Source organism: Pelophylax lessonae (assembly GCF_965119305.1).
Source record: "Pelophylax lessonae genome assembly, chromosome: 6".
Lineage (NCBI taxonomy): Eukaryota > Metazoa > Chordata > Amphibia > Anura > Ranidae > Pelophylax > Pelophylax lessonae.
Genome location: NC_138773.1, coordinates 272,019,904 through 272,038,272, shown reverse-complemented (window position 1 = coordinate 272,038,272; position 18,369 = coordinate 272,019,904). Strand labels below are relative to the sequence as shown.

At 40.7% G+C, this 18,369-nt stretch overlaps 1 protein-coding gene across 1 annotated transcript in view; it reads right to left on the bottom strand.

The window, feature by feature from the left end:
* Positions 1 to 18,369, bottom strand: part of CCDC148 (coiled-coil domain containing 148) — a 396,666-nt gene that overhangs the window by 287,100 nt on the left and 91,197 nt on the right. The window contains 1 exon segment of the mRNA XM_082260329.1: positions 16,622 to 16,743. Coding sequence (XP_082116455.1) covers positions 16,622 to 16,743 — 122 coding nt within the window.

Here is an 18,369-nt window from a genome sequence, read left to right as displayed (position 1 = left end):
ATAAACTATAGTATGTGTAAAATAGTTGTGTTATGTAAATGGTGAAATACATTTTCTCTTGCACCTATTCTCATTTAAGTGGTAAGTGACACTAACATGTTGGTAAGCAAATTTGATTTTATTACCTGTTTAACGTGCGATTCAATTAGAAAAATCAAATCTGCAAATAATCGAAAATCCATAACTCACCTTCTGATCGGTTTAGACTCGATTTAAAGTGGATTCAGTCGATAAGCCAGGGTAGAAAATTATCAGATTATGAGCTTAGATGGTGGAAACAGGGATGTGATTGATAATTTACATATCCAGTGCAGAGACAAAGTCATCCAGTGCCAAGGGAAAATATTCCAAACTGCGCCCCCCCTCCCTCGCTCATGATGTGCAAGCCTAGGCCACCCTACACCTAGCAGTCACTTGCTTGTCACTACCCTTGTCAGCCTTGCAACAGAAGGAAGGCGCCCCCAGTAAACCATTGCATCCAGGGCAGCCGGCTCACCCACCCCCCCATTATCCCGGCCCTGTACAGATCATAACTGTTGATCGAAATCCACTTCCTATGTGTAGCAAATTAATCCAATGGGTTGTCATTGATAGGTTAATTATTCCTACTGAAAGAAGTTGCTGAAAATAAATCAGTAAGTTATCACAGAGGGTATGGCCACAATAAGAGACCAGAACAGATAACTCGGGAAATAAATCCAATTAAGATTGGGTAGGTTTGTTGACAAAAGGAGAATCTGTCAGCAGGACGTACCAGTGCTGCTGGGACACTGACTGAAGTAGACAGCCTAAGGGTGGGTTTCAGGAAAGAGTTGCTGTGTCAACCCCTGGTGCCGAGGCACCTTTCAAAGTGAGACCAGAGGAGTTTGAGAACAGCACAGAATGTGGGTCCAGGACTGTTTGTACTGAGAACAGACAGAGGTGATGCCAGGTAAACAGGGAACCTAAGCAGCAGTGAAAAACTGTCATCAGAGTCAGAAGGCTGAACATAGTTTTTGCTTTAAAGTGGTTGTAAACCTCAGACATAAAATATGAAGCATATCCTTCTATATTGTGTACTTAAAGTGTTACTAAAGCCTGACCCTGCATTCACTATATCTGGCCTCCCACAGTACACAGAACATTTAAATGCAATTATTTTAATAAATATAAACTTTTTTTTCATCAGCTGTATATAGCAATTAGAGCAATCTTGTGACTTGTATCAGTGAGTGCCGATAGCTTGCAGGAGGAGTTTTCATTTCTCCCACAATTGTCCTATCAGGCTTCAAGACCCTTAATCCTCTGTCTGAACATGTCTGGATAGTGATGATTGGCCCTGTGCTGATCACGTTTCCTCCCAAGAAGAAAAAACTCTCTAGCAATACAGACCAAACTGAGCAGCCTGACTCTACAGACCCTGTACCAATTAGGTTATTTTTGGCAGTATGAAGAAGGAGGAGAGGATCAAAGCAGACAGGATTGAACAGCCTTTTTACACAATGCAGAGAATTAACCCCTTAGGTTCCTATACTAAGGGGTATAACAAGCATGCTTTACTGCATATACAGACTGATTTTACTGTTGTGGGTTTAGGAACACTTAATCATTCACCTGGGATGACAGCTTTATTGTTAACATAGTATTCTATATTTAAATATGGCCCTGTCCACAGACCACATTACCCGTCAACACACATTTGTGGGGAAGAGACCCTTGTCCTCTCAACATTGGAATAAGCTGCTTATTCAATGCAGGTGTTTGGAAGCTGGCAGTGGGTTATAGGGGGGATGTGAATGACAGGGGGTGGAGTGTTAGCAACGTGGAAGTGGGGTGCCAGTTGTGATGAGGATAACAGGAGGTAGGGTGTTAGCAGGCTGGCAGTGGTGTGCCAGGTATGATGAGAATAAGGATGACGGGGGGTAGGTTGTTAGCAAGATTGCAGTGGGGTGTCAGGTGTGATAATAATGAGGATGGCAGGGGGTGGGGTGTTAGCAAGGTTGTAGTGGGGTGCCAGGTGTGATGAAGATGAGATGAGGATGACAGGGGGGTAGGGTGTTACCAAGGTCGCAGTGGAATGCCAAGTGTGATGAACATGAGGATGACAGGAGGTAGGTTGTTAGCAAGGTTGCAGTCGGGTGCCAGGTGTGATGAACATGAGGATGAGGATGACAGTGAGTGGGGTGTTAGCAAGGTTGCAGTGGGGTGCCAGGTGTGATGAGGATGACAGGGGGTGGGGTGTTAGCAAGGTGGCAGTAGGGTGGCATGCGTGATAAACATGTGGATGACAGAAGGTGGGGTGTTAGTAAGGTTGCAGTAGGTTGCCAGGTGTGATGAACATGAGGATAAGGATGACAGGGGGTGGGGTGTTAGCAAGGTATCAGTGGAGTGCCAGGTGTGATGAACATGATGACAGGGGGTTATAGCAAAGTATCAGTGGGGTACCAGGTGTGATGAGGATGAGGATTACAGAGGGTTGGGTGTTAGTCAGGTTTCAGTGGGTTACTAGGTGCGATGAGGATGACGGGGTTGGGTGTTAGCAAGGTATCAGTGGGGTGCCAGGTGTGATGAGGATGACAGTGGGTGGGGTGTTAGCAAGGTTGTAATGGGGTGCCAGGTGTGATGAGGATGAGAATTACAGGGGTGGGGTGTTACCAAGGTTGCAGTGGGGTGCCAGGTGTTATGAACATGAGGATCACTATGAGGACGACAGTGGGTGGGGTGTTAGCAAAGTATCAGTGGAGTGCCAGGTGTGATGAAGATGAGGAAGAGGAAGACAGGGGGATGGGTGTTAGCAAGGTATCAGTGGGCTGCGAGGTGTAATGAGGATGACAGGGGGTAGTGTGTTAGGAAGGTTGCAGTGGGGTGCCAGGTGTGATGAGGATGACAGGGGGTGGGGTGTTTGCAAGGTTGCAGTGGGGTGCCAGGTGGTATGGGGATGACAGGGGAGAGAGAGAGAAAAAGAGGGAAGGCACATAAAGAGAGTAAGAAGGATCACAATTATGAGAAAAAGAAAATAACACATTTTTAGCATGATGTGTACTAGTTATGAATTTAGAAATTGGGAAATTAAATTATTAAAAAAAAAAATTCAAATACTTATAACCTCAATATGCGTGTCTGCAGGCTGTAACTGATGCTGTTGATAAGTCAAAAAAGAACACTGCAAAAAACATGTACAGTGGTATTATCTCGTTTATGGAATCACTGCCTCCTAAAATCCACTATAGCCTGTGTCCTCATGCTTTTTATGGAAGGTGGATCATCCATGAATCAAGATGTGACATCCCAGCCATCAAATGCTTGATGTCAATACCATGTGACCTGAATATCTCAGCTAAAACCAGGAAGTGTTCTCTCCAGCAATAGAGACCAAACTGAGCATGTGCAGCTGAACTACACTTACTGTGTCTTATCTGGACTTGTCCAGAGTGAACATGCAGGAGGGGAGGATCTGTGCATACAGGATCACACAGCCTTTTTACACAATGCAGAGGATTAATCACTTAAGTTACACAGTGAGTATAATAAGCATGCTATTCTGCATCTACAGACGGATTTTACTGTTGTGGGTTTAGTAACACTGGGAGCACTAAGTGTAATTTCTCTCAGCTGCTTCCTTCCTCCACTATCAGCATGAATTACTTCTGACAGGTTTACCAACAGAAAGAAATGTGATGGGGAGGACTCTCCAACAGATTGACAGCCTCAGTTCTGTTTCTTTGTGCTGTGTGAAGGAGGGTCTGTCCCTTTCCTCCAATCAGCTCTCAGAGCTCTCCTCATTGAGCTCTGCAGATTGTAACTTCAGCTCTCTGCCTCCTTTTTTTCTAAAAGTGTTTAGAAAGCTGTAAAAATTCATAACTTTGAACATCTGTGGAGATGAGAATACTGAAGATAAACAGGCACAACTTATGTAGGGAGATTTGTTTCATCTCTGTGTATCACCTGAGGCCAGTTACTTTACTGGGTATATGTTAAGGTTTACAACCACTTTAAGCAGAAGCAAGCCCTTGTGAAAGAAAATGCTTTACATTTGTTACATCTTGATAAATTAAAATGGGCAGGAAGCCCTTAAACCCCAACACTGATAAAGTGTAAAATCATCCCTTGCCTAGGGGAGAGTAGAAACAGATATGCTTACCTGAGCCTCTGCTCCCTCCACAGATAGTGCTCCTCCATGCTCCGGCAATAGACTGTCCCTTGGCATCATCACGTCCAATGCAGGAGCCTGCTTTAGTCTTGATGATGTCAGGACCCTAGACCACTGAAGCATGGGCAAAAACAAGCTGTGGGGACCAGTCTAGCTGTGGGGAGGAGCAGAGAATCAAGTAAGTAAATCTTTTTTTTTTTTGTTCCCCCAGATCAAAACAAGCAAATAACACTTGCAGTGCAGGCACAACCCCACTGCATGGGATATTTTTTTAGTTACCCGGCGTTGGAATTTAATTACACTCTGGTTGTGTGGACTGGCTTATTTCAAGACTATTTCTGTATATCATAGGGAGGCAAATAATACTAGGTTAACGCTAGCCTGCCCAATAGAATGCAGCATTCGACCACACAGGCTAGTATCGCCTCAGCTCTGGCAGGAAACAATGCAATTTTTGACTCAGCACATTGCACTGAATTTTTTTTTTTTCAACTTTATTTGAAGCGTCACATAGTGCATTGTGCCACTGCACTGCAGCATAGTACATTGTGCTGCTGTGCGGTGCCACGTGGTGCCATCTAGTGCAGTGCAGAAAAATGCAGACATGCAGCAATGTGTTGTGACCAGGGCATATGGAAAGCAATTTTTTTCCATGTGCCTTAAAGCGATAGTAAACCGATGGGTGCTTTTTTTTTTTTTGCAACCTGCAGGGCAATATAATGTGCTAGTATGCATCGCATACTAGCATATTATGTGAAACTTACCTGAAAACTAGAGTTGTATAAAGTACTCGAAACCCATACTTGAGTAAAAGTACATGTGCTCAATCAAAAAGTGACTTGAGTAGAAGTACTAAAGTATTCAACATTTTTTGTACTTAAGTATTGCAAGTAGTTTTTTTTTTTAAATTTTGCCACTCAAGTACTGAAAGTAAAAGTACCAGTAGCTTTGAAAAAAAAAAAAAAAATTGCTACTCAAGTACTGAAAGTAAAAGTACAAGTACTGTGTTATGTAGTTATTAAAGAAAGAAGTCAAAAGTTTGAACATCATATTGTTTTTTATTATTTCAAATGCAGCTTTTATTTATACATACAGTAGCATTTATTTTCGTATGCGCTGATAATACACATGTTTTGAGCTTCATGAAACCTGCCATCTACTGTTCTGGCAGTGGTAATTTTTATAATAGTAACGAGTAACTATGCAGCACAAAAAAAAAATATTGGAGTAGAAGTATTGAAATCATGGAAAAAATGTAGTGAAGTAAAAGTGGAAGTAGGAGAAAAAAATTCTACTCTAGGAAAGTACAGATACCGCCTTTCGGTACTTGAGTACAGTAGTGAATGAGTTCTACTTAGTTACTATACATCTCTGCTGAAAACAAACCCTCCAATGCCACGCTGTCACCGCTGAGAGAGCTGACAACTTCACCCGGTCTCCCTTCCAGGTTCGCAAACTCCGGTTGTGTGAGTGGCTGGATGCTGCGATGACGTGACTCCTGCATGCATACAGCACAGAACTCTTCCGAGCGAATGCGCCACTGAAGTCACCGGCTGCATATACAATATTTATCTCCTAAACGGTGCACGTTTAGGAGATATTTACAGTACCTATAGGTAAGCTTTATTATAGGCATACCTATAGGTTAAAGTCAGAGATGGGAGCTTACTCCCACTTTAAGCCTGATACACACAATGAGATTATCGGATGAATGATCAATCATTTTTGGGTTTTTTTTTCTTTGCATGCTAGTCTCCATATCGAAAATGAAGAGGTTACTAAAGTTGGAAAATTCTCATACAACAGAATAAACATTCAGATATGATGTAATGTGTTGTATTGTATCTGTATTTTTGGATGAAAACTGTACTGATAAAACGAAAATTGTACGATCTGAAATAGTACGAGAAAAAAATGTTGTGTTTGTCTCTTCGGATACTTTCGGACGAAAGCAGTGTACTAACGATGAGATTATCGTACGATATCAAGAGAGATTTAACCAAGACAGGGAGTGAGGGGTCATCTTCCCTAAAAGACGTAAGAATAAAATACAACAGAAATGCCACTCTATCCACAAACAGTTTAGTCTGGAGTTTTACTTTTAAATTAAATTTCCCCATACGTGTTGTCAAAGACAATAATTCATATTATCGAAAAATTACTTGTATAACTAGTGGCATGCCATCTGCTCCTATCTAAATATAGGGGTTATGGGCACCTGCTGCATCTCTTGTTTCTGTGCCACTGTGTGCACTCACAGCACAGAAACAGTTTGGAGAAAATCACATAGAAGTTCATATAAAAAAGCAAGCAAACACAGTTATTGCATTATTACATTACTAAATAATTTGAACGGTTCTGTTCTATTTGCATGGCCCTTCATTTTTAGTTAAAAGTAATTGTCTTTGTTGGACAACCTTGGCATTTGCCTTTTTTATGCAGAAAACAAATAAATACGTTAGGGATATATTAAGGACTCTGAACACAGTGTATTTTCAAACACTTTTACATAAAACATGGATGATTCAATATGAGTAGTTCTTTGATTTGAATTCAGATGCCAAGTTTCTGGAAATGACATGACCAATGTAAGCATTTCTTGTAATAACTGGGCCGAGCCAAGGTCACCACATTTGTAATAACAAGTGTTCTTGAGCATCAAACATGCTTGTTATCTCTTGCAGAGAACTCGGAATGCAGAAAAATGTTTTAGGTCGGCAAAGACATGTTTATTTTCTCACCATAATAAAATGATCTCTAAAGACCCAGCCTTATGACTATTCCGCCCCCACCCTCTCTCCAACCCCCCTCTAACCTATCCTGTTAGACATTTCCCCTTTACTTTATGGAGCCAGATATACTTAAATAATTTTCTCCTCCAGGGACCAGAAATCCAGTGGTGCCAATAAAGCCCAGGATCTTTAGTCCCCTACCGCTCTCTGTGATAAATCCTGAGAGAACCTCATCAATGGACATTCAATAGGAAAAAATGTCCACATCATGCAGGCACTGACATGGAAAATGGAAGAAGGATCCCAGCAGGAAGAAAAAAGAAGAGGAGAAGGCTCAGGGCTGTGGCGTCACATAACTGCCGCTTGTGGTAACATTGTGATTTCTTTTTTGTTCCAGTGATCAGAGAAGGTGGCTGATAGGTTGGCAAACCCCAACCCTTATGCCCCCACCGCACCCTCACCTTCCTTGCAGGAAACAAACGTTTTCCAGTTGTCTTCAGTCCAGTCACATCATGACTTTCGAGGACCTCTTTATGTTCTGATCTCCTGTGGTGGAAGTTCCCAAATACTGTAGAGAATGATGGTCATGTAATGACCCCCAGGAGTGTGTCCATGACATCCTGGGGTCACAGGAAGAAAGCTGAATGACACAAGGAGTTATGCAGCCTGAGCTGCATTTTTATTTTATTTTACCCACACATGTAATATTTGATTTTTTTTTCTACTTAAACTGGAGTTGGGCTTTATACTATACAGTATCTCACAAAAGTGAGTACACCCCTCACATTTTTGTAAATATTTTATTATATCTTTTCATGTGACAACACTGAAGAAATGACACTTTGCTACAATGTAAAGTAGTGAGTGTACAGCTTGCATAACAGTGAAATAATTTGCTGTCCCCTCAAAATAACAACACACAGCCATCATTGGCAACAAAAGTGAGTACACCCCTAAGTAAAAATGTCCACATTGGGCCCAAAGTGTCAATATTTTGTGCAACCACCATTATTTTCTAGCACCGCCTTAACCCTCTTGGGCATGGAGTTCACCAGAGCTTCACAGGTTGCCACTGGAGTCCTCTTCCACTCCTCCATGACGACATCACGAAGCTGGTAGATGTTAGAGACTTTGCGCTTCTCCACCTACCATCTGAGGATGCCCCACAGATGCTCAATAGGGTTTAGGTCTGGAGACATGCTTGGTCAGTCTATCACCTTTACCCTCAGCTTCTTTAGCAAGGCAGTGGTTGTCTTGGAGGTGTATTTGGGGTCATTATCATGTTGTAATACTGCCCTATGGCCCAGCCTCCAAAGGGACGGGATCATGTTCTGCTTCAGTATGTCACAGTATATGTTGGCATTCATGGTTCCCTCAATGAACTGTAGCTCTCCAGTGCTGGTAGCACTCATGTAGCCCCAGACCATGACACTCCCACCACAATGCTTGACTGTAGTCAAGACGCACTTGTGTTTGTACTCATCCCCTGGTTGCCGCCACACACGCTTGACATCATCTGAACCAAATAAATTTATCTTGGTCTCATCAGACCACAGGACATGATTCAACATGGTCTTGGCCACTGTGCTGCAGTTCATTTTCAGGGTCTTGGCAATCTTCTTATAGCCTAGGCCATCTTTATATAGAGCAACAATTCTTTTTTTTTGGATCCTCTGAGAGTTCTTTGCCATGAGGTGCCATGCTGAACTTCCAGTGACCATTATGAGAGAGTGAGAGGGATAACACCAAATTTAACACACCTGCTCCCCATTCACACCTAAAACCTTGTAACACTAATGAATCACATGACACCGGGGAGGGAAAATGGCTAATTGGCGCAATTTGGACATTTTTACTTAGGGGTGTATTCACTTTTGTTGCCAGCGGTTTGGACATTAAGGGCTGTGTGTTTTGCTGACAATTTGACAGCAAATTCACATTGATATACAAGCTCTACACTCACTACTTTACATTGTAGCAAAGTGTAATTTCTTCAGTGTTGTCACATGAAAAGATAGAATAAAATATTTACAAAACTGTGAGGGGTGTACTCACTTTTGTGAGATACTGTACATGAACTAACATTTTATATCACCATCTAAGGTTAACAAAAACACTAGGATGAGCAGTGCAGTGACTCTTAAAAGCAGATCTGTGGAGGGCTCAGAGCCAGAGGAGACTGCCTTTTAAAAATAGAAATAGGAACAATAGTCAGGAGGATTTACTTAAAACTGGAGCAGACAGCATCTGTGAATGGGGCAACCAATCAGCTTCTAGCTTTCATTCCCAAAGCTTATCTGAACAATCTGAAGCTAGAAGCTGATTGGTTGCAATGCAGAGCTGCTCCGGATTCTTTCTGCTCTAGTTTTAGTAAATTTCTCCTAGTGATTCTTCATCTCTGGCACAGCCATAATTAAAACCAAACATTGAACCATACATTATCAATCTGATTGTATAGTCATAAAATTAAAAAAAGAAAAAAAAATTAAATTAAATAAGATATGAAAACAAAAAATTGTAATAATGGCATATTAATAATACTAATATTATTATTATTATTATATATATATATATATATATATAATATAAAATATTTTAATAATAATATATAATTATAATATTATTATATTATTATAATAATATTATAATATTATTAATGATAATAATAATATTACTACTGACAATAATAGTCATAATCACTATTGTTAAAATAATACAATCTTGGCAATAAATTGATCTAAAAGGAATAAATGTATGAATTCTTGACTTATATGATAAATGTATAAATTAAACTATACATTATACAATCTGATTGTACAATCGTAAAATGGCGCAAAAGATGAAATGATATTAGTGATAATAATACTAAGAATAATGATACTTATTATAAAATAATACATAGTGGTTACAAAAATGTGGACCTAGTAAGAATAAAATGTATGGAAAAGACAAAATTTATAACAATATTTCCATAAAGTTGATAGAATAAAATGAATAGAAATAACAAAATATATCAAAAAGCTGATAGGAGCCATACACTGTACCATCTGGCTGTTCATTGACTGAACAAACCACCCAGCTTTAAAGATCTCATGCATTATGAGGTCAAATTTAAATGACCCATTCCATAAGTGGTGGATCCAAGAACTACTGTGCAATCTAATTGTAATGTGTGTGTGTGCAACCTAGAAGGTGATCAAAAGATTATATACTCGCAGGTTAAAAAATGCATCTGGGGTAATATGTCATCTGTGGCAGATCATTCGTGTATGTACAGACAATTGTTGTATGGGGTATGAACAGTAAAATAGTGTGTCTGTGATCAAATACATCGACTCATTTTGATGCTATACATTGAAGAGACAGATCTAGTGAAATTTCACATTTAAAATGTCAAATTTATTATTTTAACAATAGTGATTATGACTATTATTGTCGGTACTAATATCATTATTATCATTAATAATATTATTAGTATTATTACTATGCCATTATTAAAATGTTTATGTTTTCATTTCTTATTTTTTTTTTTTTTCCGTTTTACAACTGTAAAATCAGATTGCATGATGTATGGCTCAATTTATACACATACCAGTTTAGAGAGTTTATTTTTTTTTTTATTAAGTTAACATCCCATCCCCAATTTATCATTTTAATAATAGTGATGATTATTATTAGTGTTATTATTATCAATTTTATTTATTTTTTTTTCCTCTTTCAACACCCATATTCTTATTTTTGTTCAGTACTCATGCTCTCTTTTTTTATTTAATTTTTTGACACTCTCAAGGAGACTGTGGAGATCCTCTGGATTGTAGAAGCCACCTGCCCAGGAACCAGGACATTTACACAAACATTAAGAGTCAGTTCACACTGGGGCGACACGACTCTGTACTACTTCAGGGGCGACTTGTGCATTACCATGCACCAGGACTTCGGAGCGACTTGCAGGGACTTCACATAATGGAAGTCTATGCAAGTCGCTCCGAGGTCGCCCCGAAGTAGCCTGTGTCAAGATTTTGTTGAAGCGCCTTTTGCTTTAATTACAGCCTTTAGTCTGCTGGGATATGTCTCTAATAACTTTGCATATCTAGACTTTGCAATATTTGCCCACTCTTTTATGCAAAACTGCTAAAGTTCAGTTAAATTTGATAGTGATAATTTGTGGACTGCAATCTTCAAGTCATTCCGCAGATTTTCTGCAAATTTTCAATGGGGTTTAAGTCTGGGTTCTGACTAGGCCATGCAAGGACATTCACTTTTTCTCCTTCAACCACTGTGTGGTCATTTTTGTGTGTGCTTTGGGTCATTGTCACGTTGGAAGGTAAACCTTCTTTCCATTGACAACATTCTGGAAGAAGGCAGCAGATTTTCCTCAAGAATTTGACGTTATTTTGCCCTATCCATTCTTCCTTCTATCCTGACAAGTGCTTCATTACCTGCTGCAGAGAAACACCCCCATAAGAGGATATCACCCTCTCCATGCTTTACTTTAGGAATGGTGTTATTTGGATGGTGAGCTGTATTGTATTTACGCCAGATATATCATTTGGTGTTGAGGCCAAATCATTCAATTTTAGTCTCACCTGACCATAACACCTTTTTCCATGTGGCCTCAGTATCTTCAAGGTGCATTTTGGCAAAGCTCAGTCATGATTGCATGTGGCCTTTTTTTGAGGAGTGGCTTTTTTTCTTGCAACCCTCCCATACAAGCCACATTTGTGGAGAATTTGTGATATTGTTGTCACACGCACACAATGACCTCTCTTGGTCATAAATTCCTGCAACTGCTTCAGAGTTGCTTTAGGCCTTTTGGTAGCCTCTCTGACCAGTTTCCTCCTGGCTCTTTCATCCAGTTTGGAGCGATGTACTGATCCAGGGAGGGTCTGTGTTGTACCAAATACCTTCTACTTCTTAATAATATACTTCTGTGTTTCTAGGGATTGATAAAACCTTTGACATTTTTTTGTATCCATCTCCTGACTTATGCCTGTCCACAACTTTATCCCAAGGATTTTTTGACAGGGGCTTGCCACTCATGGTTTGTTTGATTGTTTGCTTCAGTTGCACTATCAGGGACTTAAATGCTCCAGAAATTCTCTTTTCATGCTGAGCTAATCAAAATGACCACAGCTGATCACAGTTAAAGGTCAAATGGCTTTGTGTGCCATTGAGAAGGTGATTAGCTACACCTAATTGAGTTGAGATGCTTTTTTCCAGCTCAGTAATGCTGTTTTTGAATATTTTTCATATTGGTGTTATATCTTTCCCTTGGATGCTATAAATACAGCTGGATAAAACAAAAACTGTGCCTGTCTTCATTATAGGCTGCAAAGCAACAGAATGTAATTATTTTAAAGGGGGTGATTATTTTCTATACCAACTGTAGCTGGTTTGATCTCTTGCCTAAATCGAACTACTAGTTCCACGGGCTGTCCACGACAAGCATAAAAGTGTGTACCAGGCTTTAAGGTCATAAGCTTGAAAAATGAGTTGCTGAATTTACTTGGTGACAGTGGAGCGAAAAAAGCAAAAGAGAAATAAGAAATGTTTTCTTCTCTCAGAGAAGATGCCTGGCTTGCCAAGTAAACTAGCAAAAAACGGAGGAATGCTGGGAGTAGAGGAGGTTATACTGGGCTGTCCTTACAGCTCTTGTTTGCCGGGATTCCATCTCCTAAATGTAGCAGCATAACCCAATCTACCTAAATACTTTTTTTGTGTCCCCATAGCATTCGACTTTATTGCTGTTCATATCCCACTATTGAGATAGAACTTCACTTCAGGACAAGATATTAACAGCGCAGTTGTCACTGAGCCTGCATTTAAACTATTTAAACTAAAAAACTAGCAATTGCATGTGCATTCATAAAACATGCAAAAGAACTTGTCGGTCTTGCTTGTCCATTTATATTTAATAGCACCCCAATGAGGCAAGCAAATGCGCAACTGTGGTTTTGAGTGCAAAAGTGTCAAAATGCACAGTAAAAATCACAGATCATTGAGCATCTTTGCATTTTTGTTGTGTTTTGGGCAGCCCATGAAATGAACAAGCTGCTCTATGCATGATGAGTGACAATACATAAAAATGATCATATGCGGGATGCCTGGCGTTGTGCCACAGTAATGTGAATGAGGGCTGAAACAGGAAGACAAAAGCAGTAATATTAACAGCAGAGAGCAGCAATCTTTGCAACTGGGACACAGATTTCAAATAAAAACCTGGCAGAGGTTCTATCATTTCCCCACTATGCCCAAAATAAAATAAAATAATAAAAAAAATAAAATAAAAAGCTGGCCTTGATCTTTAAATAGTATTAAACTAACATACTAGCATTTAGTATTTATAAGGTTTTATTTTTTGTTTTTTTGCTTTGTGGTCTCTACCAAATGAATAATTAATGATGCTTAATTGCTGCTATGTATAAATGCAAACTGATTTCTGCAGTGCAGTGCAATGCAACTATCAGAGTCTTATAGTGGAAAAAATCAGATCACAAAAGAACTTTCAAATGGTAGGTGTGAAGATGATTTTGGAAGACATTTACAACATCTCAGCTTGTTCTTCACCAGCAATCATGCGGTTTTTTTTCTTCAAAGGAGTTTGTTATGTACATGAATGGAACAGATATTAAATGTGCTGACAAGAGGCCTTTTATGTATGTTGTGTAAACTGTGAAATGTGTCCTTCCCATCTGTGCAGCCTCTGAGCTGAACCATTTGATCTCCAGGGAGAGCTTGAGTAATAACTTCATCAGATGGAATTGGAAGAGCAGAAAAGTACAGAAGAGTGTTCTAGTGTAATATAGAAGACAGAAGTCTATAGACTATACTCAACTAAAGAAATGTGCACACAACACATAATGGCTCAGTGAACACTTATGTGCCTTCTACAGTAAGTACTCCTCTGTAGGTGTACTTTAATAGGAATGTATAGTGTGTTTGCATATGTAGCACCCTCCAGCTTAGTGTGCTAGTCTAAATAGGTTTTTGGAAGTATAGGTAAATTGTTTGGCTTGGCTTGGCTGGTGTTTTAAATTTAGGTCAGGGTGAGTGACTCCGGGAGGCTGGGATGACTCATCAGGTAGCACCTCTGTTTCATCCCCCTACTTGCTGGAATTTTTGAGAAACCTCCAGAAAAATATGAGGGCAGTTAGGAGGAGCTGCCTGGAGTATTGATGAGGGCCCCAACCAATCCCCAGCCAAATGGGCTGGCAGGGGAGGAACCTCCTAAATACTCTGGGTCAGGTCAGCAGGGGCAGTGGAGTTCGGGTGGAAGCTGGAGATGGAGTGCTGAGGAGGCTGTCAGAGACCCATGAGGGTAACCCCCTAGTCTAGGGGGTGACCTCGGGCCTGGGGCTCGGTGCAGGAGGGATTCTCTCACAACACAAAGAGGAGTCCTGTGGCAGGGGAACAGGTAGGAAGGACAGCAGGAGCCAGCAAGCACATCCAGGAGGTCTCCAGGGAGAAGACAGGCGGGTGGCTGGTGAGTGAGATAGTTTTGGAGGACTTAGATGCAGCATAAGAGGGCTGAGGAGTGGCAGTTTGTGATGGCTGTAGAGTCAGGCTGGAAGGACTGTGGAAGATTAGCCAGGAGGGCTAGTAAAAAGGTTGCAGTCAGATGGGCTGGCAGTGCCTGAAGAGGTGGTGCTGGGATCAGTAGCCACAGGAAGATAGCTGGACACTGGGACTTTTTCTACCCACAGTCCTTGCCTATGAAGGGCAGGCTGAGTGCATTGTCAAATCCCACAAACAGTGGTCCAGCTGGGCCTGTTTGTTTCTGCAAGCAAGATTTGTGCAGAAGGCATTAGAGTAGTGTATATATGGACTGTATACAGTTGTGTCCCTGAAGAGTTTCTTTGGATGAACAGTCAAGTGGGCATCCCATAATATCCCTATCTCCATCCAAGTTTATCACCTCAATAAAGAAAATGAACAAAGTTGCTGGTCTGTTTCCTGACTCAAGTGTGCTGTGGAAATTCGGTGTGCCTGGCTGTTTAGGGTGGGAGATCCCTATTCACCAGCGGCTCCTACGGGGGTAGACCTACACATAGAATTGGCCTTTTATTTTTTTTTAGGCCAGAAATTATGAAAATGTGAACTTGCAGCCAACACACAAACAAATACAATGCTGTTGTCAGGCAATGCAGCCGGCGGGCTCCCCCTCTGGATTGTCACCAGACACTAGAGCCTTGCACAGCTGACATTAACATATAATTACTTAATCATAGGTCCAAGCAGCAAATTGGAAGCACCAGAAGACTTGTTAAAACAGTGTCATTCACAATAGTACTGTGGTGTTAGAAGGCCTTGACTTGCAGCCAACAGGTGGAGCTAAAAGCTACTGTCTTGCAGCCAACAGGTGGAGCTAAAAGCTACTGTCCACATTTTAAACTCAGTGACTTGCGTCTTTGATGTAAATAGCCTGCTTTGTAAACAGATTTAATAGCAGAAGTTCAATGAGTAAAAGGAAAGACACATTCCCATCAAGACAACATGGAGACATGGAGCCTACACAGAAGTAACTGAAAGCAGTTGTATACCCCGCTTGGTGATTTTTACCTACAAGTAGGCCTATAATAAGGCTTACCTGTAGGTAAATTGAATATCTCCTGACACGCTTTAGGAGATATTCACCCTGCATGCAGCCGCTGACATCAGCGGCGCATGCGCTCTAAAGGTCCGGTGTGTATCGTGCCGGAACTTTCGAGCTCCTTGCCGGATCGGAGGGCTACCACGTGCATGCGTGGGAGTGACGACAGCGCCGGAGCCCACGAACCCCGGAAGAAAAGCAGAGGGAACATGTCAGCTCCCTCAGAGGTGACTGGGCGCCGCTGTGGGGGCTTCATTCTAAGGTCAGTATTTCATAATGTGCTAGCATGCAATGCATACTAGCACCTAATGCTATTGTCTTGCAGGGTTTTTTTTTAGCGGTTTACTACCGCTTGAACGGCATACTGCAAGGGTCTTTCAGAATCCTACTGAATACCAGTGATGGGGGTGACATTGAGAATCCCCCCCACACACACCATTGATGGGGGGACTTTCAGAATCCACTAAAGAACAAAGTTGGGATTCTTTTTCACCTAGGAAACATCAAGAATAGGAATCTTTTCCTCTCACTAACTCCGGGACATGTATTATTCCCACTAACCACTGACACAGAGGCATTTAATAATCTTACGTACACTGGGGCATTTTTTAATCCAACTAACCACTAGTGCAGAGGCATTTATTAATTCCACGGACTTCAGCACATTTATTACCCCTATTGATAACAAGCACAAGGGCATTATTTAACTCCCACAGAAAACTGACGTAGGGTCATTTATTACTCCTATTGGCACAGGGACATTTATTACCCCTATAGTCCACTGATGCAGGGGCATTTTTTACTCCCACTAATGTAAAGGAACATTACTCCCAATGATTGTCCCAAGAATTTTTTATTTTTTTTTCAGAGAGTGGGTACTTTTTTTGAGAGGTACCCGCTCCCAGTTCTTCAATTCTCATCTAAGGGAGAATAACGTCCAGTTGGGCTGTTGGCTGTAGTATCCAACTGGAGGTCACACAACCTGGACTTTGATCAGAAATAGTATAAAGAAAAATGTCTGTTCTAGAAAAACATTTCTATCATTATTTCATCATTTTATCAAGGGGAAAGCTTCAATGTAAACCCTTTGACACTTGCCAGAATGTTGCTTTGAAATGTTTGCATTCATTGTTATGTTTAAAAAAAAGTAAAAAAGAAAGGCACGCTTACCTTTAACTGAATGCCTGCAGATGCTAATTTTTTGGCTTCAGCTTCTGCGCGGAGTTGCTGATAGTCAACAGGCTTGTATTTTGAACTGCTGATCCCATTCTTCATACGAATAACTAGATTCCCTAGATAAAAGAAAAAAATCAATAAGAATAACCTTCTCATAAGAGGACCTAGAGGCAAAGAGATACAACAAAAAAAACTCAGACCATGAGTTTTCACAACCAGAATATGGGCACTGCTGTTTTTCAGGCAATGACAGTTCCATATATGAACATGCATAGGGGCCATTTAATGTAAATATGTTGCAGAAGGAATTCAGGCAAAGCTAGGCAAAGGTTAAAGTAGAACTATAGGGAAATACCTTTTCTCATCAGCAGTATATAGCAGCCTTGTGACTTCTATCAGTGTCTGGTTAAAGCTTGTAGGAGGAGTTTTCATTCTCCTCTGGCTTTCTTTTGAGGCTGCTTAACCCCTGACTCTCTGGACAGTGCTAAATGGCACTGTAGTGCTGATTGGCCCTGTGCTGATCACATGCACCCTCAAAAAAAAAAGGTCTCTAGCAATACACACCAAACTGAACATGTGCAGAGTGCCTCCGAGGCTCTTTTCTCTCAGCAGATGGATTGGGGACATTAAAAGAAGTGGAGGATCAGAGAAGACAGGAACAAACAGACTTTTTACACAATGCAGAGGATTAACCCCTTATACCAAAATGGGTATAACAAGCATACTTTACTGCATATACAGACTGATTTTACTTTTGTGGGTTTAGTAACACTTTAAGAGGTTTGGCTAAGGGTCAGGGTAGTCCAGCATCATAGCCTTTGTTAGTTATTAGCATCAGGGTAAAATCCCTGGGTTAAGCGAGACCTAACAGAACAAGTCACTGCTAATCTGACTCCCCTCCACTCCACTCCACATGTTATAGCTTATCTGGTATATATGTATTGCTATACAGGCAATGACTAATGGAAGGATTTTAAGCCCGACAATGGCTGCATAGTTCTGCTCGATGTTGTCTTTCAGAGACACGGCAATAGGAAGGTAGTGGCAAGGGACCTCTGCAGTGTCTCTCGGATAAAAAAACATGGCTTACACTAACCACCAACATAAGGGGGGACACAAAGAAAAACTGTTTCAGCTTTATGCTAGCTGTATTAAATACATATACCTGGTTCAATTGGTGTTTTTATATCTGCCCGAAATTCCGCACTAACACTACAAGACCTTAGAAGATGGTGTGAAAATATTCTACATTCCCTTCTGAGACTTTGAAAAATAAAGGGTATTCTTTAACCTTAAGGCTAAAGCATGTCAAAAGCAGGATGCTTTCAGGTGTTTTCACAGAAAAATTACTTGCATTTGAGATGCGTTTCATATCCATTTACCAAATATTCACATAATCTTCCCTCTAACCTTTACAGAGGAATATAAGGCAAAGCATGGCAAAAGTAACAATCATCCAAGTGTAGATTGCTTTTTACACTCCTAACAATGCATTCCATAAATATTTCACAAATATATGTAAAAAGAAACACAAACGCCCGTGTATATAAAACCCTTTGTGAACCTGTACTTTATAAATACAGGGCAAAGCAGCAGGCTTTGTTCAGCCGCTGGGTACAAAAGGAAAATTCTGTGCCAGCTACAAGGCATTGGAGTTGAAAATTACACAGAGCAATATTCTTCCATATCTGTGCTTCCTTCATTTTCCAGCACTGAACATGACAGAAAGGGAGAAAAAGAAA